At 37.2% G+C, this 27,196-nt stretch overlaps 1 protein-coding gene across 5 annotated transcripts in view; it reads left to right on the top strand.

The window, feature by feature from the left end:
- Positions 1-27,196, top strand: part of PRKD3 (protein kinase D3) — a 50,124-nt gene that overhangs the window by 18,705 nt on the left and 4,223 nt on the right. For 4 of the 5 annotated variants that reach the window (XM_058164699.1, XM_058164691.1, XM_058164674.1 and 1 more), the window contains 15 exons: positions 3,415-3,553; positions 4,017-4,148; positions 6,155-6,306; positions 7,045-7,234; positions 9,026-9,103; positions 12,009-12,195; positions 13,510-13,633; positions 14,752-14,829; positions 18,765-19,041; positions 19,600-19,652; positions 20,114-20,186; positions 21,999-22,105; positions 22,422-22,583; positions 23,822-23,920; positions 24,558-24,825. In XM_058164699.1, the coding sequence (XP_058020682.1) occupies positions 3,415-3,553; positions 4,017-4,148; positions 6,155-6,306; positions 7,045-7,234; positions 9,026-9,103; positions 12,009-12,195; positions 13,510-13,633; positions 14,752-14,829; positions 18,765-19,041; positions 19,600-19,652; positions 20,114-20,186; positions 21,999-22,105; positions 22,422-22,583; positions 23,822-23,920; positions 24,558-24,825 (2,119 nt within the window). The remainder of the gene's footprint in view (positions 1-3,414; positions 3,554-4,016; positions 4,149-6,154; positions 6,307-7,044; positions 7,235-9,025; positions 9,104-12,008; positions 12,196-13,509; positions 13,634-14,751; positions 14,830-18,764; positions 19,042-19,599; positions 19,653-20,113; positions 20,187-21,998; positions 22,106-22,421; positions 22,584-23,821; positions 23,921-24,557; positions 24,826-27,196) is intronic. The other variant, XM_058164708.1, reaches the window with a different exon arrangement.

Genomic DNA, 27,196 nt, shown 5'->3' with positions numbered 1-27,196 from the left:
TCATTTTCAGTGATTTTGAAGGAATTAAATCTTGTCTGTCAAACAGCAAAAAAATGCTAATAACATTTTACATTTGTTTTATATGGCTGAACTGAAGATTTAAGGAAGATCAGAAATTGAAATCCAGTCACTGAGAAACACTGTAAGAATTTTAAGCACAAATATAGCAATATAATTTAGGCTAGAGAAATGTGCTGCAGTAGGAATAAAGTGGGGTAAGAACCACAAAATAATTGAATTGAAATACTGAATGGCTAAACCATCAGGACGAAGCCTACAAGTACCTTGGCATTTTACATCAAGTATGCATAAGTTAAAAATATGTTTAGTAAAGAATACATCCAAAGAGGAAGAAAATTTCTAAAAATAAATCTGAATGGTGGAAACACCATCAAAGCTATCAATACTTGGGCCATACTTGCTGGAATTATTAACTAGACACAAACTGAACTCGACAGTTTGGACTGAAGAACAAGAAAACTGATGACTATTCACTACACTGCACCTCTATAGTGATACTGATAGATTATACCTGTCCTGCAAAAATGGAGGCCAAGCAAACTGTCAAAAAAGAAAAGCAGTTAAAAGACAGTGAAGAGAAGCATTAATGCAAGTTAAACGGGTGCTTACTGTATATACAGGAAACAAAACATGAATATAGAAATAATGTAATAAAAACATGAGAATCTGACAAAAAGCATTACATGTTCAATTTCTACAAAATATTGAGGGGGGAAATGGATAAAGATAAAAATCTGGCAATGATTTACAATCAGAATATTGAAAAAACTGAAGATCTGATTTTAGCTGCACAAGAACATGCTATTTGAAATAATGCAATCAAGGATGGAATTGAAAATTCAACAAATTATTCAAAATGCAGATTATGCAAAGAAGCAGCATAAACAATAGATATATTCAGCTCATGAAAGAAGATCAAACAAACTGATTACAAATGATAGAATACAGTCACTAAAACGTTTCACTGGAGCATCTGTAAACATTACCATGTGCCAGTAATGAAAAATTGGTAGGTATATATAGTTGAAAAAGTATTTGAAAATGATCAGGTAAAAATATTGTGGGATTTAGGAATACAGGCTGATGAAGTCTTGGCTCATAACACACCAAGTTTAATTATAGTTTTTAAAAAAGAGTGAATAATTTATATGGCAATATCAAGATAGTAGAGTGCCAAAGAATTGGAGAACATAAAATAAGTTCTGAAAATCAAAATTTAAGGATTATGGCATAAACTGGTTGCAGTGAGCCCTGGTAGTTAACAGCACACTGAGTGCCATAGCAAAAAAATGTGAACAGTACTTTGTGCATTGAGAAAATTTCCTTCTCTCACTTGCAAAAGATTATATCCACATTGCTTATATCCACACACATCTGCTTCAAATAAAATTTTATTCGCAATCTAGAAACAAGCAGATTCAGAATGTTTGAAATCCTATTATTAATATTATACGGTTACCATTTGATGATAACTCTGGGATTCGATTAATTTTGATAATGTTGATTCCATAATAAGCTAAAAGTAGTTGCAAAAAGTGAAGTATTTAATGATAAGCCTTAAAGCAAAAAATGTTTTTTTAAAAAAAATTGGTAGTGGTGACCTTCAAGCAGAAAATGGAAGGGTACTGCAATATAGCTATTATTTTTAATATTTGGGTAACACTTTTCATGTTTAGATAGGAATTCAGCTTGTCATAAGATATGCTGGAGTTGGTAATGAGCTTAATCTATTGATTCTTAGGTCCTTTTATTATGTGCTATTTCATAAATCTCATAATGTTGCACATTGTAATGAATTGGTACAGGAGAAAAATATTTGCAATGCCAAAATATGCATATTTGCTAAGGATGCAGATGAGATCTGTTTTGAGAAATTATCTTTACCTAAATAAGTAAAAGAACACAGGCAAATACAAAAATAAAATTTCAGGAATACTTTGCTATGAATTGTGAACAGAATAGGATCTTGAGTGTGAAGTGTAAGCATATTTAACTGCCTACCTGACCATTTCTTTGAGATGATAACACTTTTACAAAGCACAGAAGTGGAATGGAAGAAAAGAAAGGGAACTCCAAATTACTTTTCTTCTACCACATCCGTTTTTCTGATTATTTGTTCTTTAGCTGCTGCTTTCTTTTTGAGGTTCTCATCATGTCTGTTCAACCATACTATGTCAATCTTATTTTTCTCGAACTGTTCACTCCTCCATCATATATTTATTTTGTAATTCAGTCTTCATTCTCTCTCTATGAACAAATCAGCTCAATGTTCGTATGTATGTATGCATGCATGCATTATTTATTTATTAAATTGATATGCTTCCCATTTTATTGTCAAGCCACTCTGGGTGGCTTACAATATTGTATTTGATCGGATACTATTGTATTCCGTCTATATTTATTCAGCACTGATTCATTTTTAATCCTATTTTTTTAATCTTACACATTTAATTATTTTATTCCTACTGCTTTCAACTTTCCTTTTTGACATCTCTCAATTCCATATAACAAGGTAGGTAGAAGTATGCATAGCCAGTTTCATTTCTTTGAACATTCATTCATCACAACAGATCATATACCATCTAGTACCTTTCGTCCAGCATTTGAAAATTCATTTTCTCATTTATAGTTAATAAAGGTAAGGTATAAAACATTCATTATATCCACCTAAAAATGAAGAAATGAAGCAAAAATCTCTTGTAGTTTAGCAAATTTCATTTACAAGAAAGGCCAGACTACTCTCAGGATGTGTTCCTTTTATAATCCAGGAAGGATTAGCCCTTGAATTGGAGTATCACATAGTTTCTGTCTTAATTCTCAATATAAATACAGAAATGTTAAGAGTTGGCTATATCACAAGAGATTAAAATGTACTTGATATTTGTTTAACTGGGTATGTATATATTAGAGTTAACTGATAATATCAACACAATATTTTTGTTTAGGTCTTTATTACTTTTATTTAACAATAAACGCTTTATGTATGTGTCAAGATTAATTGGTTTTATTGAAGTGAAATGTGTATATTCAGTAGCTTTATTGCATACAACATCAACCAAGTTTGGAATGAAAAAATAAATCTCCATTTATTCACTTCAAATTTTTGAAGTAGAAAAGCCTGCAATCTTTAAATTAATTTTTTAATAGACAAATATACAAATTGTAATTTTTTTTACTGCCTCAGTGATACAGTTAGAAACTTGTACTGTTAGGAGACAGTTTTTTTTGAAGCTTATAATATGACTTCAGAATGACCTGTTTTTCAGCAACAAATAACAGTTTTGTTTTCTGTGATTATGTAGGCAACACCTTAACGGTTTTAGGTTAAAATAATTATGGCATAGTAAATTATGCAATATTTCAATATAGATTTTTGCTTTTTTGTTGTTGCAGTTCCCAGAGTGTGGGTTTTTTGGCATGTATGATAAAATTCTCCTATTCCGCCATGATCTGAACTCAGAAAATATTTTACAGCGAATTACATCAGCAGAAGAGATACGGGAAGGTGACCTTGTTGAGGTTGTTCTGTCTGGTAAGAATATCTGTTTTCAGTGCAATCCTCATATTGATTATACCCTAGTATTACCATTGTTGGGAATAATTGTAATTAATAAATTGTAATATAAATATTTTTAAATGCTCGCACACTGCAGAGTTGATTAAATATGTTATGGAATTGGATATTAAAGATGAAAACATGTAAACTCCTTTTTTAAAATTGGAAATTGATTCATCCTGATTATTTACTGTAGTGACCTAATGTCATAGAATCAGTAAGTTTTTACTTTTGAGGTTCGTGGGTGATTATATTTTAAACAGTATAAAATGGCATACTTACATCCATACTGAAAATGGTATTTTTAAATTTTATATAAAGGTATTCATGGTCTTGTAGCATTTAAGACATTGTATTCACTATATTGGCATTTGTTTTAGTACTTCAATATTTAGGAAGACATTAAAACATGCTCTTTTTTATATATGTATTTTTAAAGCATTAGCTACAGTTGAAGATTTCCAGATTCGACCTCACATGCTTTACGTTCATTCCTATAAGGCCCCTACTTTTTGTGATTATTGTGGGGAGATGCTTTGGGGCTTGGTACGGCAAGGACTGAAATGTGAAGGTAAGTCAATTAGTAACAATGAGTGTTATAAACAATGTTTCTGTCCTAAATCCCCAGATGCAGTGTACAGTTATATAGAGATTTTTCAAAAGCACTTCATTTGCATACCATGTTGTTGTTAGTTGCAAAGTCGTGTCCGACCCATCATGACCCCATGGACAATATTCCTCCCGGCCTTCCTGTCCTCTACCTTCCTCTGGAGTCCATTTAAACTCATGCCTACTGCTTCAGTGACTCCATCAAGCCACCTCATTCTCTGTCATCCCATTCTTCTTTTGCCCTCAATCTTTCCCAGCATTAGGCTCTTCTCCAGTGAGTCCTTCTTTCTCATTAGGTGGCCAAAGTATTTCAGTTTCATATTCAGGATCCGGCCTTCTAAAGAGCAGTCAGGGTTGATCTCCTCTAGAACTGACTTGTTTGTTCGCCTTGCAGTCCAAGGGACTCGCAGGATTCTTCTCCAGCACCAGAGTTCAAAGGCCTCAATTCTTTGGCGCTCAGCCTTTCTTATGGTCCAACCTTCACAGCCATACATTGCAACTGGGAAAACCATAGCCTTGACTATACGCACTTTTGTTGGCAGGGTTATGTCTCTGCTTTTTAGTACACTGTCTAGATTTGCCATAGCTTTCCTCCCCAGGAGCAAGCGTCTTTTAATTTCTTGGCTGCAGTCCCCATCTGCGGTGATCTTGAAGCCTAGGAAAATAAAATCTGTCACAACCTCCATTTCTTCTACATCTATCTGCCAGGAATTGAGAGGGCTGGATGCCATGATTTTAGTTTTCTTAATGTTGAGTTTCAAGCCAACTTTTGCACTCTCCTCCTTCACCCGCATCAAGAGACTCTTTAGTTCCTCTTCGCTTTCTGCCATTAGAGTGATATCATCTGCATATCTGAGGTTGTTGATATTTCTTCCGGCAATCTTAATTCCAATTTTTGATTCATCTAGCCCCGCCTTTCTCATGATGCGTTCTGCATATAAATTAAATAGGCAGGGTGATAGTATACAGCCTTGCCAGACTCCTTTCCCAATTTTGAACCAATCAGTGGTTCCGTGTCCAGTTTTCACTGTTGCTTCTTGACCCGCATACAGGTTTCTCAAGAGACAAATACCATAATTTAAGGTAATAGTTTTTTTCTTACAAGATGGATTTCTTGTCTAGTAAGATTTATTTTTGGTTTATGGGGAGAAATGATGTTCTAAACTTTTGAATTCTTTGTAGAAGGTGTAGTGTATGCAAAAGGCAATGTTGGTGCAATATTAAAAATAATGAGATGATGCTGTGTGGGAGGATTTATCAGTGTAAATTATGTTTTATTTTTGTACTTCCATATATTTATAAGTTATCTAGAACAAAAAACCCTTTCCACAAATCTATTTCCTAATCATTATCAAGTTATTAATAACAAATCCTGGGTAAATTATTAGTGGGGACAGTTGGGAACAGCTTTTGAAGCAGCTGTTGAAGTCTGAAAAAAGTTCAGCAGCTTTAATAATTTGAAAACAAGTGTTTTGTATGCACTCCCGCACTTCTTTCACTGTGCATACAGAGTATACGTCGCTTGATAATTCTGAAGCACCTCTTCTGATGAATTAATGCACAGGCGCATTAATAACCCAAGTCCTATTCATTGGCCTGTACTCTAATCTGGTGATTCTAACAGAGTCAGGAGTACAGTGTTTAGATAATCTGCTGGGGAAAGAACTGAGGAAAATCAGCAGCAGCGTGAATTGCATAACCGGCACTGTTTTCCAGCTTTAGCCAGGGTGAAGTGGGGTCAGAAAAGCAAATATTCAGGCCAAAAACATTCCATGCATTGCAGAGATCTGCTGTTAATTACATGATCATGGCAATGTTAGAGGTGTTGGTTCAGTTTTTAAAAATGTGTTATCTTTGCCATATATTTCACTTAATCTGTCTAATGGAATCCTAAAAAATGTGTAGCATCATCAGTAAAAGTCTGTTTATCTTTTCCTTTGCTCCCCCTCCCTGTATTCATTTCATTAGGGTGTGGATTAAATTATCACAAGCGATGTGCCTTTAAGATTCCAAATAACTGCAGTGGGGTAAGAAAGAGGCGGCTATCTAATGTGTCTTTACCAGGAGCTGCCCTTTCCGTCCCAAGATCTGTACAAACGGAATCTACGTTCACAGAAGAGGTATTTAATTTTTTTCTTTTCAAAGAAGAGTTAAAGAAGGATTAAAAACAATTTGGTAAAATACTGTTATTACCCAAAGCACGTAGTCCTAATTCCTGTACACCTTAATCATATGGAACTTTTAAGAGTGATGTATTATTCAGTCTCAAACTTAGCTGAGAATGGTCACTTCAAATAATCTAACTTTTCTTAAAATCCAGAATTTTGCTTTTAAGTGAATGTGTATGCATGTACATTGGCATATTTTGGTTTATTGGGCATTTAGTTCACTTTTTAGTGCCTATCAAAGCTGATAGTAGAAATAGTATTGTAGTAGACACACTGTTCTACAGTCAGTCTCAACTTATAACCAATCATTTAACAACTGTTCGAAGTCATGATGAAGCTAAAAAAAGGGAATTTTGATTGGTTCACAACATTCCTGTGGTTAGTGACCAAAATTTGAGTGCTTGGTAATTGACATGTATTTCTGATGGATAAAATAGCTTCACCGGTTCACCGGAGTGCAATTTGCAACCTTCCCAGCCACCTTCCAACAAGCAAAGTGAATGGGCGAAACTGAATTTGACTGCAACAAAATGGTTAACTCAAGGTGGTGATCATATTCAACACACCTTCCTCGTGTTTTCCCCACAACAATCCTGTGAGAAGGGTTGGGTTGAGAAAAAGTGATTGATCCAGGGTTATTCATAGCCAAGGAAGGTTGAAAGGTTTTTTTGTTTTGTTTTTTGTTTGCAGCGTTGCCATCCAGAACCTAGTAAAAGGATTCCTTCATGGAGTGGGCGTCCGATATGGATGGAAAAAATGGTTCTTTGCCGGGTGAAAGTCCCACATACCTTTGCTGTTCATTCTTACACTCGACCCACCATATGTCAGTACTGCAAGCGATTGCTCAAAGGCCTTTTTCGCCAAGGAATGCAATGTAAAGGCAAGTGTTTTTTCTGCAAGTTAATGTCAACGATCAAGGCTTTAAAGCCTTTTTAACTATAAAATTAAAGCTGAATAAGAAGCTTAAAATGGTATGATGATCAAGAAACCATATCAATAAGATTACAGAAATTTTATGGAAGGCTCTGTTCCTCTTAACAATTTGCTGTTTGAATATACTGGATAGAGTTGAATAATATTCTCTTCTGAGTTGAATCATTTGCCTGCAAGAAATTCCTTATTGGTTAGTATCACCTGGTGAATGTTTAGACTGGGCAAAGTTACATTTTAAACTTATTAGATTCAAAATTTATTTATTTATTTATTTATTTATTTATTTATTTATTTATTTATTTCAATTTTTATACTGCCCTTCTCCCGAAGGACTCAGGGCGGTGTACAGCCTAGTAAAAGTACAATGTATAAACATTAAAAAGAAGTTAAAAAGAAATATTATAACGTGGCCAAAATTTTTAAAACCATTTAAAATCATAAGACATAAATAACCCAATAAAATATCAATCCAGTCCCGCTTGAATAAATAGGTGCGTTTTCAGCTCACGGCGAAAGGTCCGAAGATCAGGCACTTGACGTAAACCAGGGGGAAGTTCATTCCAGAGCGTAGGAACTCCAACAGAGAAGGCCCTTCCCCTGGGGGCCGCCAGCCGGCATTGCTTGGCGGATGGTACCCTGAGAAGGCCCTCTCTGTGTGAGCGTACGGGTTGGTGGGAGGCAAAAGGTAACAGCAGGCGGTCCCGTAAGTACCCGGGTCCTAAGCCATGGAGCGCTTTAAAGGTGGTAACCAAAATCTTGAAGCGCACCCGAAAGACCACAGGAAGCCAGTGTAAGCTGCGCAGGATTGGTGTTACATGGAAGCAACGAGTCGCTCCCACTATTACCCGCGCAGCTGCATTCTGAACTAGCTGCAGCCTCCGGGTGCACTTCAAGGGCAGCCCCATGTAGAGAGCATTGCAATAGTCCAAGCGGGAGGTGACAAGGGCATGAGTGACCGTGCATAAGGCATCCCGATCAAGAAAGGGGCGCAACTGGCGCACCAAGCGTACTTGGTGGAAGGCCCTCCTGGAGACGGCCGCCAAATGATCGTCAAACGACAGCCGCCCATCCAAGAGGACACCCAAGTTGCGCACCCTTTCCATTGGGGCCAATAACTCGCCCCCCATAGCCAGCTGCGGCTGCAGCTGACTGTACCGGGGTGCCGGCATCCACAGCCACTCCGTCTTGGAGGGATCCAGTGTAGCTGGTGTTATTTATCTTGTAATTAGTCTTTTTTTCTTTCTGACTTGTTTGTCTAAACTCATTGTGACCATAAAAAATATTAGTATTTCCACAAAGATGAAAAAAGTTTATGAGTTCAAATCCTGATTAAAATCTAAATATGCATAATGCCATTGTAAAATACACATAGGACCATGTCTGATGCTGACAAGGTAGACCGAGAATTCACAACTCATTTTCCTAATTGCAGTTTAGATATTGATAATTCTACTTCTGTGCTAGATCTTAGTTTTAAGCTATCTTCTTTGGAGTGCTTCAGCTCTCATCAGTGTCATTCAGTTGGAATGGTTGAATTAAAAGAATCTTGCAATGGTAGTACTGCAACATACAGCTTTATGTCAGAATGCAGCTTTGATCCAAAGAATTATTTGGATTTTCTTATTATTTTAAAAATATGTCTTGAAAATAAATAAAAGTTACTTCAAAAAGAGGCTTCAAAGAGCTTATACCAAAATAATAAATATATACATAAATAAAAAATTTCTCCTTAATTTAGATTGCAGATTTAATTGTCATAAACGCTGTGCCTCTAAAGTACCTAAAGATTGTCTGGGAGAAGTAGTCTTCAATGGAGGTAAGATATGTCTTGTACAGTATTGCTGGAAACATAACTTTGGGTTATGGTATGCATGCATGGCTTTTTTTTGCACTTCTCCACATTCTGCATATACCAAAATTGCTATCAGATATCTAGAGACTGTCTAGACTGGCAGAGTGAAAGAATTTATTCATACAAGTAGTCTTGATTATAACTGTAATGGAGCCTGCTCTTTATGGTCACAAATTGTGACTGTCATTAAGTGAGAAGCCCACTTGCCTTACTTAATAACCTCTATCCCTGGTCTCCCAGTATGGGTGCCTCAGGGGTGGGCAAGGCTCTGGGAGACCTAGTGCTGGCCCAAACCCTCCTGCCTAGGCCTCCCAAGGCCTCCCTCCACCCTCTTTGCTCCACTTCCTGCAGGCCTTGATCTGGCTTCCCACCCCAGTAGGTCCCATACCTTCCTCTCCATCCTGTTCCCCATCACTAATTGCACATTTACCTTCTGTACAGTAGGTATCTGGAATTCCGGACCTCACATTGGGGAAGGAGAGCAGGCTGCTCCACCCACTGATCCTAGCAAGAGCACTACAGTGACCATAATTTAAAAACTGGGTTGTAAGTAGCTTTTGGGAGGTCTGTTTCAACTTTGAGTGGTCGCTAAGTGACTGGTTGTAAGTCAAGGACTACCTGAGCTACTAAAAGAAAATCAGCGTTGGACATAAAACATTACTTTTAGCAATGCCTGAAGTTTTAACAGGAGTTATTAGAATGAATACTTGTCTAATTCTTTTAGATTGCCCTGAAGAGGAATAAGTAGTCCTCAAATTACTTATTAATTAATAATAATTAATTATTTTAATTATTTAATTAAATTTAATTTTTAATTTAATTAATTAAATTAAATTTATTTTAATTTTATTTATTTAAATAAATATCTATTTATTTTAATTAAATTAATTTAAATTAATTAAATTAAATTAAATTTAATTAAATTAAATTAAATTTAATTATTAAGTAGTCCTCAAATTATGACCAGCGACTTAGCGACTGTTTAAAGTCATTATGAAACACTCCCAAAAAGTTACTTATGGTCCACTTTCAAAGTGATGAACCCATATGGTCTTTTGCCATTATGACTGACTAACGGGATGCTGCAGCGCTCACACATCTACCCATCCCATCCCATCCCATTGGGTACTTCTATACAAAGGAGATCAGGCTGGTCCTAGGGGGCATGAGTCAGCTGGAGTTTGCAAGTCTCCAGCTGATTCGTGCCCACTCCAGCTCACCAAGAGATCAGGCCATCTGGAATTTGCAAACTCCAACAAGCAAGGGGAGATCAGGCTGGCTGGAGCTTGTAAGCTTCCAGTTTCTTTCCTATCCAAAGACTTGCAGGACTCAACCTATTTCAGAGCCCAGCAACATCCAATTTAGCTTTCTGATTTTTACAGCTTCTGAGAGAGGGACCCAGCCTGATACAGGATTTGTTTTTTTACAAACCTAGCCTTGTGGCAAAGCCTTGTGGTATTATTTTCATAAACATGTACAGGGCTCCCTTTTTTAAGGAAGCTCCATAAATAATTGAAGCCATTTTAAAAAAATGGAGTCTTCTCTAAAAAAAATCTCTACAGTATCACAAAAGCAGAACCTGTTGCAAAATAGAACAGGTTTGCCATGAGGATGGGTCTGTCAAAAAGCTGATTGCTGGAGACTGCAAATGCTGACCTGCCTGATCTCCCCTTGCTTACTGGGTAGGAAGGAAGCGGCAGGATTTTGGGGATCCTGAAGAGCAAGAAACAGAGCACAGGGTGCCTCAGAAGGTAGCCTTGGAAGGCCCAGGCAGATAACCCTGGGCCTATGTAGGCTTCCTGGGGCCTCTCCCATTTAACGATGCTTAGTTTGTTTATCAGGAATAGCAAAGGGTGGGGTCATTAAGCAAGGCGGTCGCAACATGCATCCCTAATGGCAGACTCCATCACAGTGACATCTCAAGGACTACCTGTAATTACTTTTTATCTTATGTAACATTTTAAATCTGTATCTTACATAAAATGTCAAATATATTTTACATAATATATTATGCTCTACATTGTATGCTCTACATTGTCCTGAAGATCTGAGTAGCAAAGATTCCTCTATTAACAACAGCAACAACAAAAATATAAAATGCTGAGTGGCAACATACTAATTCTTCTATCTTAGTAGCCACTGACTATCCTTTGCATGATTATAGAATTGGCTTCCCAAACTTAATTTTGATGTAAACATTTGTATAGAATGCTGTCTCATGTCACCTCAATTTGTATTTCCTAAATATCATTTAGGAAACAGCTAAATTATAGTTTACATGTAGACAGCATTTTTCTGAAGCAGATTAAAGCACTGTTATCAAAGTTACTTTATGTAGCTTGATTTCTGTGGCCCTCTAAAGAGAGAATTGTTTATGTATGTGTGTGTGTATTCATATGGTGTGGGAAGTGAGGACTGCTTATCCTTGGTTACCTGCTGTGCTTGAGGCTATAGAAAACCAGATTTAATTTGCATGGGCATTGAACCAGGTATAAAGGGAGTTTTGTTTTCAGATTGTCATCCTGTCCACACCCTTTCCTGGAAAGGTCTGATCATGGTGTTGCATTAGAGGGGTGAGAGTCACCTGGCACAAGTGATGGAAACTATACTTATGCCAACTTTCCACTAATGGAGAATTGCCCTGTTTCTACAGTACCTACATGCATGAGGTATTGTTGCAAAACAGCTTTGCCCCAAAGTTTCTGCTTGTTCTGTTTCTTGGCTGAGTTTTGGGGATTTTTCCATAAGCCTAGTACATAAGGATAGATACTTAATTCAGATTGTATGAATGTGATATATTTCTTAATATATTTTTCACATATTAAATTGTAAAATTGTGAATTTAAAAATATTTCGTTTTTTTGGGAAGAAGAACCAGCTAGCCCAGGCCAAGATACTGATATGCCAATGGAGGTTGATAGCAGTGAAATGAATAGTGACGTTGGGAGAGGATTGGATGATGTGGAAGAACCATCTCCTCCAGAAGACAAAATGTTTTTTATGGATCCAGCAGATCTTGATGGAGACAAAGATGAAGAGGCTGTAAAAACTATCAGGTTGGTGAAATCAAGGCACTGCACTTGGGATATACATATAACACACCCTTGCACATCATCCACTGCTTCCAAGTTTCTAACTCTGATATTAAAGACAATATATTGTGCAATTTACACTTTTGTTTATATGATTTTTGATAAATAAGGAGGATCTAAAAATAGTTCATTAAGAGAAGCAATATGAAAATATAAGAGATATGAAAAATAATTTGTTTTACTAGGTAAACCATGGAAAATGTGGTCTGAATTAATACGACAATTTTATTATGCTGATTCCAGTTGAAACTCATTCCTAATGCAAGTAAATTAATTCGGAAGAAAACATACGGAATTAGTTTTTATAATGAATATATGTCTTGTTAGGTTAAAAGAGCATAGATGCAAATCGAAAAAAAGCTTTTTGTACTCTATACATGTGTACAAGTTGCAATGCAACTAATTTGCTCTAAAATTATTATTAAAAAGGTAGAGGGGCAAGTGTAGTTTATGGAACAAGACTGTACTTGGATAAATTGTTCATTTATAGTTCATTACATAGCCATATAAAAGGAATATCTTGAAATTTATTCCAAATTATACAGTAGTAATGATGAAAACTAATTTTTCAGAATGACATTGTGAAAACAGAAAGTTTGTAAGTTGATTCTATAACATTCGCAAAAGTACTATCTCTTCATCTAAAATAAAAGTTCCTTTTATCTGCTGTGTGTTTAAAATCCTCTCCATGTATAAGTAGGGCTTGGTTTGAATAAACAGAACAAAATGCTCTCCTGCCGTGAATGTAGAAATGGAAGGTGACCTCTGGGTCTCATGTAGATAGGCCTTTATAGTGCTTGTTTTGCCATGCAAAGGAAAGTTGAATGCAAGAGAATTATTTTCATTTATACAGGAGCTCTCTCTTTTTACTGTATTTTTTTGATTTAGTGTAAATCTTTTAATTTGACTAGAAAATTTTGTAATCTAGTTTATACCTCATTTTGGGAATAAAAACGGTACCTAACTCCTGTTTCTATCCTAGCAAGATACTTTAACTGTTTTGATCATATAATGTAAAGATGTCCAATATTGGAAATAGAAAAGAGGTCGTCAGGTCATGGAGAAGCTTGTCCAGATTGCACAAAGTAGCCAAAGAGATTGCTTGTACGCTCATTCCAAGCAAATGGCTGATGAAGTAGATGCAATGAATGATCAGAGAGAGGCTTCCAGCCCAATATGCTACGTAGCAGACTATAGAAGATCATTATTTAGGCATCAGTGGTGCCTGCTGCATTGCTGGGATGATAAATGATTGTGCAATTTATTCTTCTTCAACAGCCCATCCACAAGCAATAACATTCCATTAATGAGAGTTGTACAGTCGGTCAAACACACAAAGAGGAAGAGCAGTACAATGGTAAAAGAAGGATGGATGGTTCACTACACAAGTCGAGACAACCTGGTAAGTAATTATGCTGTCTTCTTAGTGAAAAACTTTGTATTTCCAAGTGCAGGGAATTTTATATTCCATTCAAGAAATGGAACTATTTAGCTGCTTTCCTACAGAAAGATAAAACTGAGAGACAAGATGGAAAAATACAGTATTACAAGTGGAGACCAATGTGTGTCTCCCCATCAAATTTTGTGAATAAGATAAGGTGATGACACAGAAAAGTTTTGTATTTAATCATCTCTTGGGTCATGGTGGCTCAGGGGCTTAATGATGGTGGAGATTATTTTTGCTCTGTTTGTTTGAGTCCTAGCACTACGTTGTAGATAAGCTCCTGTCATTTGCCTCAGGTTCTGCCCATCTAGCACTTTGAAAGCATGTTATATGCAAGTAGATAAATAGTTACCACTTTAGTGGGAAGATGAGCCAGTGCTTTGTGCAGATGGTCAGAACCTTGCAGAACCTTTCCTGATGCAATACCTGTTTGTCAGGTGACTTTGGCAGAGGGAGAAGGCTCTGGATGACACTCCTGGATGCTGTTTGTTTTTCTTTCTAGTGTGAAACTAACACCCCCCCATGGTGCATCTTGGAAAGCATGCGAGCGTGAATGGAACGGGCAGTCTTAGGCAGCCAAATAATTATTCTGTATTAGCATTATAGTCTCCTGGCTAATGTGACATCACCATATACTAAATAAATAATAATCTTGAGGCATATAATGGCTTTCTTGTATTACATAAAGACTTTTGCAAAGCATTGTGACCATGATGCAGATACCTAATGCTGTTGCCTTGGATTTAGCTCCTTGTGCCGGAAAATGGCATAGCCAGTATAAGGAAATATTTCAAACTCTGTGTTCATTTAATAATTATTTTCTACAGCAGAATGTTTAGGAATATTTCATTTAGGAAAGTTGTAACACAGATGATAATTTTTGATAAAAAGATCCAAACACAGGCAGGATTATTGAAACGTTTGAAATTATTTCAAATCTATACGTAGCTTATATGTTGCATATATAAAGGTACATAGAGTATATATTTAGCTGCTAAGAGTTTGATTTTAAGATGGGCAGCTATACAAAATAAATGAAAAGTTGCTTCTTAAACAGTAATTGTACTTTATTGCAGAGAAAAAGGCATTACTGGAGATTAGACAGTAAAAGTCTTACGCTATTTCAAAATGAATCTGGGACAAAATATTACAAGGTAAGAGATTATTCAAATCTCCTCTCCTCTTTAAAATGCTATTTGCATATTATCATTTCATTTTAATTACTTTCTGCTAGATGATGTACAATTTAAAACTGTTAATATATCAGATGTATTTATAATGAGATGTAGTTTTATAGTTTTTCTCTGGTGAACTACTTTGTTTTGATTGTGCATTACATAGTATAATTTATATAGTTATAATCTGATAGAAATGAGAAGTGTGAAATACAGGCAGTTCTTGACTTACAACAGTCAGTTTAGTGAGCGGTCAAGCTTACAACGGCACTGAAAAAAGTGACTTATGACCATTTTTCACACTTACGGCTGTTGCAGGATTCCTATAGTCATATATCAAAATTCAAATTCTTGGCAGCTGACTCATATTTATGACGGTTGCAGTGTCCCAGGGTCATGTGATCACCTTTTGTGATCTTATGGCAAACAACATTAACTCGACAACCGTGTTACTAACTTAACAATTGCAATGATTCACTTAACAGTGACAAGAAAAATTGTAAATACTTACAGCTAGTCCTTGACTTGTGACCATTTGTTTAATGATTGTTTGAAATTACGATGGCACTGACTTGACTAGTCCTCATACCTTATGACTGTTTAGCATCCCCACAGTCACATGATCAGAATTTGAGCATTTGGCAAACAGCATTTATTTACAATAGTTGCAGCATCTAAGATAAGATAACCTTTATTGTCATTTTTTACTGTGGGTACACTGGCACATATTAAAAATGAAATTCTGTTGCCTGCTCTCAAAAGTGTACCCATACATAACACACACATATAGATATGCTTGCTACACACACACACACACACACACACACACACACACACACACACACACACACACACACACTCACACACACAAACACACATATGTATATACCTACGCCCTAACATATAAATACAGATAAATATTAATCACTGTCCAATATTGAATACATAACGGAAAGAAGCAGCTTGAGAGTTCAGAAAGTTGATACTGTATGGAATAAAACTGGCTGAATCTGAATGTTTTGAATACCATGAAGCCTCTTCCTAGAAGGTAACAAGGAAAACAGGTTGTGAAGAGGATGTGTAGTACCCCAGACAATCCTGCAGTCCCTGTTCAAGCAATGTTTATATACTATGTCCTGGATAGAAGGGAGTGAACTGCCAATAATCTTTTCTACCATCCTCACCACTCTCTGCACTGCCTTCCTGTCTGAAACAGTAAAAATTCCAAACCAGACTATAATGCAGTATGACAGGATGATCCCGATTGTCCCTCTATAGAAAGTGGTAAGGACAGGGAAAGGAAAATGTACTTTTCTCATGCAACACAAAAAATGCAGCTACTACTGTGCCCGCTTCACCAGTGTCTCACTATTGAGCGACCAAGCCAGCTTACTCATTAGGTACACATTCAGAAATTTACTGCTCCTAACAGTCTCCACAGGTGAATCATTTATACACAGAGAAGTGTGGTTGTTCCTGCCTTTTCTGAAATCGACAATAATCTCTTTAGTTTTTCCAACATTTAAAACAAGTCTGTTTTTATTATACCAGTTCACCAAACCCTTTACCTCCTTGCGGTAAGCACCCTCATTGTCATCATGAATAAGGCCCACTGCTGTTGTATTGTCAGCATACTTAACAATATGGTTGGTGGCAATCCTTGCACAACAGTCATGGGTCAACAGAGTGAACAACAGCGAACTTAAGATGCAGCCCCGAGGAGAACCTGTGCTCAAGAAAATGGTGTTAGAAATATTAGTCCCAACTTGCACATACTTAGGGCCTGTCAATAAATAAATCAAGAATCCAGTTGCACAAAGTTGTATTAAAGTTGTTTAATACAACTTTAATCCAATTGTATTAAAGCCTAAGAGGTCCAGTTTGTCTACTAGATGCTGAGGAACAATTGTATTAAATTCTGAACTGAAGTCGACAAACAGCATTCCCACATGAGTGTTTCTTTCATCTAAGTGCGTCAAGCTCAGATGGAGAACAGAAAAAATAGTATCCTCTGTGAAGTGATTTGGATGATAAGCAAACTGAAGTGAGTCAAATGCTGGAGGGAAGCTAGATACAATAATGTCCTTTTTCAGCCTTACATAATGAATGGATGTAAATGCAACTGGATGGTAATCATTAAGATTCGTAATTGTAGACTTTTTTGGGGACTGGCAAAATAATGGCTGTCTTAAAACATGATGGGACCACTGCCTGCTACAATGAAAGATTGAAAATATCTGTAAGAACACAAGCCAAGTCATCCACACATTCCCTAAGAACACGCCCAGGAATAGTATCTGGGCCTGCTGCCTTCTTAATGTTAACTTTCTGCAATGTCCTCCAGACTGAGGTAACATCAAAACTAAACACTTGCTCATCAGGATGGGGCACAGCTTTCCTTGCAGGGGTTCTATTTGATGCCTCGAATCTTTAAAAAAAATGTATTCAGCTCATTTAAAAAGTTTGTGTCACTATTGCATCTCAATGGCGCCATCTTATAATCTATAATGGCCTGGATTCCTTGCCACATATGCCTGGAGTTCATTGGGTGCTGAAAAAAGTTCTCAACTTTCTGACAATGGGCTTGCTTTGCTCTTTTTATGGCACTTTTCAAATTAGCTCTGGCTGTTCTAAGGTCCAGCATATTGCCAGATTTAAAAGTTCTAGCATATCTCCAGATTTCAGCATCATGAGAACCTCATATGTCAACCATAGTTTTTCATTAGCCCTCACAACGTTTTTAAGGACACAGACATCCTCAATGCACTTTTGAATATATGCAGACACAGTGTTTATACATATCTAAGTTTATACATGTATGTTGGTTATATGTTGCCGCTTCTTTAAACATGCCCCAATCTCTGCACTCAAAGCAATCTTGTAATGCTTCTATTGCTCCCTCTGTCCAAACCCTCATCTGCTTCACTGCAGGTTTCTCTCTGAGAATTAAGGGCTTATATGCTGGAACAAGCAGCACTGAGAGATGGTCAGAAGAGCCTAGGTGAGGGCAGAGGATAGCTCTGAATGCATTCTTAATGTTAGAATATGTTAGAATCTGACAATGCCATGCCATGCCATACCATACCATACCATACCATACCATACCATACCATAACCAATACCATCCTCAACTTACAACCACAACTGAACCCAAAATTTATGTTCCTAAGTGAGACAGTTAAATGAATTCTGCTCTATTTATGACCTTTCTTGCCACAGTTGTTAAGTGAATCACTGCAGTGTTAAGTTAGTCACAAGGTTGTTAAGTGAATTTGGCTTCCCCATTGACCTTGCTTGTCAGAAAGTCAGAGAAGGTAATTGCATGACCCAGGACACTGCAAAAGTCATAAACATGAATCAGTAGCCAAACGTCTGAACTTTGATATGTGTCTGTGGGGTTGCTGAAACATTTGTAAGTGTGAAAGTGGTCGTAAGTCACTTTTTTCAGTGCCATTGTAATTTTGAACGGTCAATAAATCAGATGTTACTGAATAATTTGCTAAAGAATTAAAATAGGATCTTATAGTATAGTGTAACCTCAAAAGTGAAAGGTAATTTCAATATGTAGCTCAGCATTAAATAAACTGACATATTTGATGCTGGGAACTTCAAGGGTAATTAAACATTACTGGCTGCATAAGAGAATTTCAAAAGGCCATTCACTGGTTACATTAATCTAAAGAAAAAATACCATTTAGATTTTTAACAAGACATAACTTCATTGGTTTGGCTTGCTGAGATGTTTGAGGCTTCCTTGGAAGTATGAATAAGGAACTGGAATAAGTGTACCTACTGAAATGTTATTAGCTGAGTGCATTAATATTTACCTTTTCTCAGTGCTGTCAGTTGTACTGTTGCATATTCTTACAAAGAGGTCTCCCTGTTGGAGTTTTAATATTCTATATTTTCTGCAGGAGATTCCACTTTCTGAAATTCTTCAGGTGACTCAGCCAAGGGATTTCTCAAATATGGTGCAAGGCAGCAATCCTCACTGTTTTGAAATAATAACTGACACAATGGTATACTTCGTTGGAGAGAACAATGGCAGCAGTCACCATAGTCCTGTTTTGGCTGCTACTGGAGTTGGATTGGATGTAGCCCAGAGCTGGGAGAAAGCTATTCGTCAGGCTTTAATGCCAGTCACACCTGAGACCAGCACTTGCATTACTACAGGACAAGGAAAAGATCACAGTAAGAACTGAAAAAGGCTTCATGATGATCTGCTAAATGGCAAAGTACTATCTTTAATATTGTGGATCTCTTTCCTAGTATGCAAAACTTAATTAATGCCATTGTTTTATATGTAGTAGTTTGAGTTAAATCACAAGTACCAACCAACTTACTACCTTTTTTAAAAAAGTACATTCTTAAGGCATTCAGTAAGAAGCAATACTTTCAGAAGTGTTTAGTGGCTCTCTTGCACAATATGGAACAATTTACCATTACTCATCTAAGCTTTATCCTGAAAAGATGTTGCTAGGCATTGCTTTCTTCATAGTTTCAATTTATCTCACCAAGAGCTATAAAAGCTTCGGCTCATATTTCATATATTTAGATTCATAATTTAAATTAGATTGGCAATTCTTACTATAAGGCATCAGATGACTTAATTATTGTCCTACCAATAGTGTCCTAGCAATGACTTGATAATTTTACATGTAATTACTACGGTCTTTATGGAACTTTATGGAACAACATGTGAATAAATACCATGTTTAAAAGAGGGATTATATGTTTTTTTCATTGCAGAAGAATTATGTGTCAGCATTTCTGTTTCAAATTGTCAAATCCAAGAAAATGTGGTAAGTCAACAAAATAAAAACAACACATATTCTTCCAATCATTCAGTATTAATTGCCCTTTGATGGATATTTTATATTGAAATCAAGGAGGTTGGAAATGTAAAGAGCAAATTGTTCACTTTTTAAAAATAGCCTAACATGCTGTTTATTAAAAAAAAGATTTATGCATTTTAATAACAAAAACATATAATGAGAAATTTCATAAATGGTACATTTCCTCAAGTGCCATTTGCATGAATTGGATTAAATATACAAGTGTTCAAACTTCAGATATTGAAAGCAATATATTCTTGCATGCCTGAGCAGGTCTTTTACATAATTCATCTTCAGAATCTGTGTCACAGCTCTTCTCTCTTTTAACTGTGGGACATGTCGTTGACATGCCAATTTCTGCTATGGTGTCATTTTATCAAGTGAGTGAAACTAATATTTGCTTTCTTCTGTCTATATCCTTTTCATAGGATATAAGTTCAGTGTATCAGATCTTTGCTGATGAGGTACTTGGTTCTGGTCAATTTGGAATTGTGTATGGAGGTAAGTTTGAATAAATATTACAGCACATGTGAAATATTTTGTCTAAGGTTGATATATAAAACAGACTTGCTCCTTCTTATTAATGGAAATATACGGTTATAGAAGTAATGTACTAATGTGCAAGATTAATGATGTGTGATATACGGTATAACAAAGATAGAAGTTCAGTTCCAACTGTCTAAAAAATGATGGGAAAATGTTGGAGAACTTGTGCCAGTGACTTTAGGCTAATTTTTTTTCCAATCTGGAACTTTAAAATCATTAAGACCATACTTCCCAAAATTGGGAAGTGTAGTTTTAACACTTATGAGGGCCACAGGTTGAAGAAGGCAGCTGTATATTTCACAAACTACTTGGGGATGATATAAAACAGTTTCTTTAATATGATATCTTTTCATGGTTTCCTTTTAGCAGATTCCACATTACAACTCATTTCTGCTGTTGTAAGACAGGTCTTTTTCATAAATTTAGTAAACTGATTTTTTGCCAGCTCTGCTAATCTGAAGTGCTACTTTTCTTCTTAGAAATATATATCTGATAATGACTTTTATTTCCATATAATTAGCAGTGTCTTTTATAGTTGCCTTTTACTGGAGTGAAAAAGTATCCCTAATCTACATTAAAATATTTAAGGCAGCTATTGTTTCTGGTGTCAATTGTCTTTCATAGCTTGTGTACCCAGCTTGTTATAGATCCAGCAGTACTGAATAAGGAACTCCAGATGAGATCCAGGCCTCTAAAATACTAGCAGTATAAGTCACTTGATTTCACTTTGTTTAACATTCTCTGCGCCTATTGTGAATATTTTGTATACTGAAATAGAATAATTAGGTGTTATAATGTTTTAACAGGCGTTTCTTTGTTCATAGATACCAATATCATGTAGAATTGTATATAAAGCAGTTATATTGAAAAATTAGACCAATGTGAAAAGTACATTTGAAAATGAATAAAGTGCCTTTCCATTTAACAGCTAAAATAATTTGTTAAATGGGATATATATCCATATTTATAAAATAGTATACCATTATATCTTCTAAAATGTGTACAGTTTGAGTCTAAGTCTAATGGACTAAGAGAAACATTTTAAATATCTCCTTCTCAACTTGAATGTCTATGGAGATTCTCAGTCATCCAGGTCATGGTTGTCCCAAAGGTGCTTTTTTTTCAAGACGTAACTGGACTTTCTGGTTTTTCTTTGAAGACGTTGAAAAAGAGCTGAAGAAGCTTCTTGGATGAGAAGTGAAACATCTTCAAAGAAAAAACAGAAAGTCCAGTTGCCTCTTGAAAAAAAAAGCACCTTTGGGATCTCAACTTGAATATGTAAGAGTTTATGATGCAAATAACAGCCTTAAGCAGAAAGTTCTTACATTGTATGGACACCTCCATAGGCCACATGGGCATATCTAGTCCTACTTTTGTATCTCCTGCCCCTGAATTCCTGGGATAGTACTGCTGATATTTGGAATCAAAAGAATAATTTTTGGTTTAATGATTTCCAAGTCTTTCATTCTTTTTTAGTACAATTTTACCAGAGATGTGTTAAGTTTCTGGAGGTTTAATAACTCTATTTAATGACAATTTAACCCTATGTAATGAAAAAAATTGTGGATGCTTCAACACTGGAGGTTTAAAGTAGAGATCAAACAACTACAGGACTGAAATGGTAGAGGGTTTCCTGCTTGAGCAAGGGGTCCTTTCCAACACTGTTATTCTGTTAAATCCATTAAATACGGTACATATTATCATCAATACTGCCTCTTTGTGCAAGACTACCTGAGAGACTTCCCCTTTCTCTTTGTATTTGTGCAGGTAAACATAGAAAGACTGGAAGGGATGTGGCAATTAAAGTCATTGATAAAATGAGATTCCCTACAAAACAAGAAAGCCAGCTCCGCAACGAAGTGGCTATTTTGCAGGTACAAAAATGATGTAAAACTGCATCACAATGTATTTTTTTTAATTAAAAAGTGTGAGTTTATAATAAGCATTTACGTTGAGGTGCAATTTCTTGGTGGCTTTTTTTTTGGTGTATTTCTTTATTCCTGGTAGATTACCTTGTGACCTGCTAAACAAAGGAACCATTGTCCTAAATATTACAAAGGATTGCCTGAGTGCTTTTGAAATAGTAAAGCATAGAATGGTTTTCTTTTGTCTGAATACTAACTGTAATGAATCCTTCCTGAGTTTATTCATTTGATACTTTTTCTGAGTTAGTACTGTATATTTCTTTAGAATTTGCATCACCCTGGGATTGTAAACCTGGAATGTATGTTTGAAACTCCTGAAAGGGTTTTTGTTGTGATGGAAAAACTTCATGGCGATATGTTAGAAATGATTCTTTCCAGTGAGAAGAGTCGGCTTCCAGAAAGAATCACCAAGTTCATGGTCACTCAGGTGAGTCTTTTGTTTTCAATCCAATGTTTTCTTCCCTACTGAGAGAGCCTTCTCTATTGTGGCCTGTCTTTGAGGAAAATCCAAGAATGATGGGTATACAGGTAGTCCTCGACTTACAAACAGTTCATTTCGTGACCAAAGTTACAATGGTACTGAAAAAATGACAATTTTTCACACTTAATGAACATTGTAGCATCCCTCTGGTCACGTGATCAACATTCAGATGCTTGGGAATTGACTTGCATTTATGACCCCCGCAGCGCCCAGGGGTCATGATCACCTTTTGCAACCTTCTGACAAGCAAAGTCAATGGGGAAGCCAGATTTACTTAACAACTGTGTGACTAACAACTATAGTGATTCACTTAACAACTGCAGCAAGAAAGGTCATAAAATGAGGCAAAATTCACTTAACAACTGCCTCACTTAGCAACAAAAATTTTGGGCTCAATTATGGTCATAAGTTGAAGACTACTTATATACTCTGTTTGAGTGGCCTTAAAAATATGATTACTTCTGACTGTTTTTAAAAAAATGATGCCAGGTTTTAGTTTACAATACCATTGCTGTTTTCAATACTTCGTGTTGCTTATATAACTTTATTTGCTTTAGGCTAAAAATGTTTATTTTTTTAAACTGAATCAAGGAAGCTTTAATTCAAAAGGATGTATGCAAATAAAACAATAATTCTGGTGTATATGAGGAAAACATTACCTAATGTATAGTAAAGAGACAATCTTATAGTTAGCAAATTTTATTCTTGATTTAAAAAGCATACCTTTACTTTATACAGCATTTGCTGAATATTAAATGCGCATAGGGTGCTTTAGACCAATATGCATGAAACAAAGTCACTGCCAAGAAAAATTACAGTGTGTGGCAGGTAATTCTAATTGGGGATTAACTTCCTAATATTGTATTCATTGTGTACTTAATAGGAATGGTAAGAGAGTGAGATTTCATGCCACTATGAAGAAGTTATTCACCTACCAGCTACATTTGGAAGTAGCCGAATGTAACTGGCTAAATAATGATGCTGTCTCTTTGGGAAGTTGGATTAGAGCCCATCCATCAATTCTTTTTTTTTTATTGAACGGTAGAATTCTGGAAGTATTCCAACAAGTGTGTGTTTCCTTTAAGACAAATATTGAATTGAAGCATAATCTCCTGGACTTGTAATGTCTGTTGGGTTCTTGGTACAGAACTGATTTTGAAAATACCTTTTCTCTTTTTTTAAAGATACTTGTTGCTTTGAGGAACTTACACTTCAAGAATATAGTGCACTGTGATTTAAAGCCTGAAAATGTACTATTAGCATCAGCAGAACCATTTCCTCAGGTGGGTAAGGAAATAAGTATACTTTGTATAGCTGTCTGTTGCAGGGGTGGATTCTACTTACCTTTACTACTGGTTCGCAACAGGATCGCATGTGTGTGCTACACTTGCACACGCGCCAAGCTTCTGCATTTGCACAGAAGCTTCTGTACATGTGCAGATCGTCTATGATGACATCTGGGTGGATGGGCGGAGCCTCCCCCCAGTTTTAGTACCGGTTTGAAAGAACCGGACTGAACCGGAGGCAACCCACTACTGGTCTGTTGTGGAAGAGGAAATCTAGAATAAGATTTAACGTCTTTTCTTAAACTTCCTATTTTTTTTCCTGATTGACAACATTATTTACAGCTAGAATATTTTTTCTCTAATTTAGCTATGTTTGATTTGGAAAAAAAAGGTACATTATAGTACTGAAAATATATTTCTCCTGGACTAACGTGCTCATCCTCCAATAGAATTGGAAAAAAAATTAGAAGCCTTAATAAAGTATAACTAATGCAAAGAAACTGTTATAACTTGCTAATTATATTGACTATATTTCATGTTGGTAAACACTCCATACACCCTGATTTTTTAAAAATCATTTTAAAATCAATTTTTTTAAGCTAATCGCATAGTAACTTAAGTATTTGTTTTACAGGTAAAGCTGTGTGATTTTGGTTTTGCACGCATTATTGGGGAAAAATCTTTTAGGAGGTCTGTAGTAGGAACTCCAGCTTATCTTGCCCCAGAAGTACTTAGGAGTAAAGGCTACAATAGATCGCTGGATATGTGGTCTGTGGGTGTCATCATCTACGTGAGCTTAAGTGGCACATTTCCATTTAATGAAGATGAAGACATAAATGATCAGATCCAAAATGCAGCATTTATGTATCCACCAAATCCCTGGAAGGAAATATCTAATGAAGGTAAATATCATTAGAAAAGTTATATTTCATGTTTTCTGCATGTTAGTAAAATCTATAGCATTTAATTGGAATGTGGCAATGACATGACAGTAAATTAGATGAGTCAGTGACTGCTATTCAGGAAGCATTCGGAATCATTTTCCTGTGACTGAGCAAAAGTAGTTTAAGTAGTATATCTATTTTCAAGGCTACTCTTCAAGAGCATTTAGAAAATTCAAATGGTGCAGAGTGCGGCAGTGAGAGCTTTGGATCTTCTAGAATGGTCCAGGTTACATTCCTGTTCCGCAAGCTACACTGGCTACTGGTTTGCTTTGGGGTGCAATTCAAGGTGTTGGTTATTACCATTAAAACCTTACATGCATGGGTTCAGGTTACTTGAGGAACCATCTCACCCCAATGGACAAAATCACCTCATCCAGAGGAGGTATGCTGTGGATCCTGCCGGTCAAGAATTCCAGCCAGCAAGATCCAGGAGAACCTTCTCTGCCATTGGAAGATCTTACCCCTCCTAACCTTCCATAAGTCCCCCAAAACCTGGCTCTGCCAGTTGGCCTGGCTTCCCAATGGGGGAATGTCACTCTGGAGGTGGTTGATTCCACCTCCCCACTGCACATCCTGCTCCCTCTCCTCCCATCTTTTAATTATAACTTTATATTCTTTGTGTGTGTATGTGTGTGTGGTTTTACTGCTTTTAACGCTGTAAGCTGCCGAGTTGCCATGTGGTGAGATGAGTGGCAAATTTAATAAATAAGCCTGAAACACTAATTCTGAACATATATTTCCCCAAAAGCTTCTTTGGTTTGTAGACTTTTAATGTACTCTATTTCTGTTTTGAATATGCTATACTGCTATTAGGCACATTTAATTCTGATCGGGGTATGAATTGGCTTCTTGGTTCTTTTTACAAAGACTTTATTTATTTATTTATTTTATTTGATTTTTATACCGCCCTTCTCCCGAAGGACTCAGGGCGGTGTACAGGCATAATAAAACCGACAATACAATATACAAGTTTAAAATACGATTTAAAAAACTTATTTAAATTAGCCCAGTGATTAAAATTTACCATACTAAAACCCCGTTTAAAATTAATAAATATAACATTAAAATCCCAATTTAAGCCAGCCCCGCGCGGATAAAAAGATGAGTCTTGAGTTCGCGACGAAATGTCCGAAGGTCAGGTATTTGGCGTAAACCCGGGGGAAGCTCGTTCCAGAGTGTGGGAGCCCCCACAGAGAAGGCCCTTCCCCTGGGGGCCGCCAGCCGACATTGTTTGGCGGACGGCACCCTGAGAAGTCCCTCTCTGTGGGAGCGTACGGGTCGGTGGGAGGCGTGTGGTAACAGCAGGCGGTCCCGTAAGTACCCAGGTCCTAAGCCATGGAGCGCTTTAAAGGTCATAACCAACACCTTAAAGTGCACCCGGAAGGCCACAGGCAGCCAGTACAGTCTGCGCAGGAGCGGTGTTACATGGGAGCTACGCGTAGCTCCCTCTATAACCCGCACAGCTGCATTCTGGACTAACTGAAGCCTCCGAGCGCACTTCAAGGGGAGCCCCATGTAGAGAGCATTACAGTAATCCAAGCGAGAGGTAACGAGCGCATGAGTGACTGTGCATAAGGCATCCCGATCAAGGAAGGGGCGCAACTGCCGAACCAGGCGAACCTGGTGGAAGGCCCTCCTGGAGACGGCCGTCAAATGGTCTTCAAACGACAGCCGATCATCCAGGAGGACACCCAAGTTGCGCACCCTATCCTTTGGGGCCAGTAACTCGCCACCAACAGCCAGCCGCGGCTGCAGCTGACTGAATCGGGTGCCGCATCCACAGCCACTCCGCCTTGGAGGGATTAAGCTTGAGCCTGTTTCTCCCCATCCAGACCCGCACAGCTTCCAAACACCGGGACAGCACTTCAACAACTTCATTGGGGTGGTCCGGGGTGGAAAAGTACAGCTGGGTGTCGCCAGTGTACTGCTGGTATCTCACCCGAAACCACTGATGATCTCACCCAACGGCTTCATGTAGATGTTGAACAGCAGGGCGAGAGAATCGACCCTGTGGGACCCCACAAGTGAGGCCCCTCGCAGCCCACCTCTGCCCCCTGTCAACACCGTCTGCGACGGTCGGAGAGATAGGAGGAGAACCACCGATATACGGTGCCTCCCACTCCCAATCCCCCAACCGCGCAGCAGGATACCATGATCGATGGTATCGAACGCCGCTGAGAGGTCTAATAGGACCAGGGCAGAGGAATATCCCTGTCCCTGGCCCTCCAGAGATCATCCACCAATGCGACCAAAGCTGTCTCCGTGCTGTATCCGGGTCGGAAGCCGGACTGGAAGGGTCTAGATAGACATCTTCATCCAGGTGTTGGGG

The sequence above is a fragment of the Ahaetulla prasina genome, chromosome 1 (assembly GCF_028640845.1).
Source record: "Ahaetulla prasina isolate Xishuangbanna chromosome 1, ASM2864084v1, whole genome shotgun sequence".
Classification (NCBI taxonomy): domain Eukaryota; kingdom Metazoa; phylum Chordata; class Lepidosauria; order Squamata; family Colubridae; genus Ahaetulla; species Ahaetulla prasina.
The sequence above is the reverse complement of the archived record's forward strand: the minus strand, read 5'-3'. Positions and strand labels throughout refer to the sequence as shown.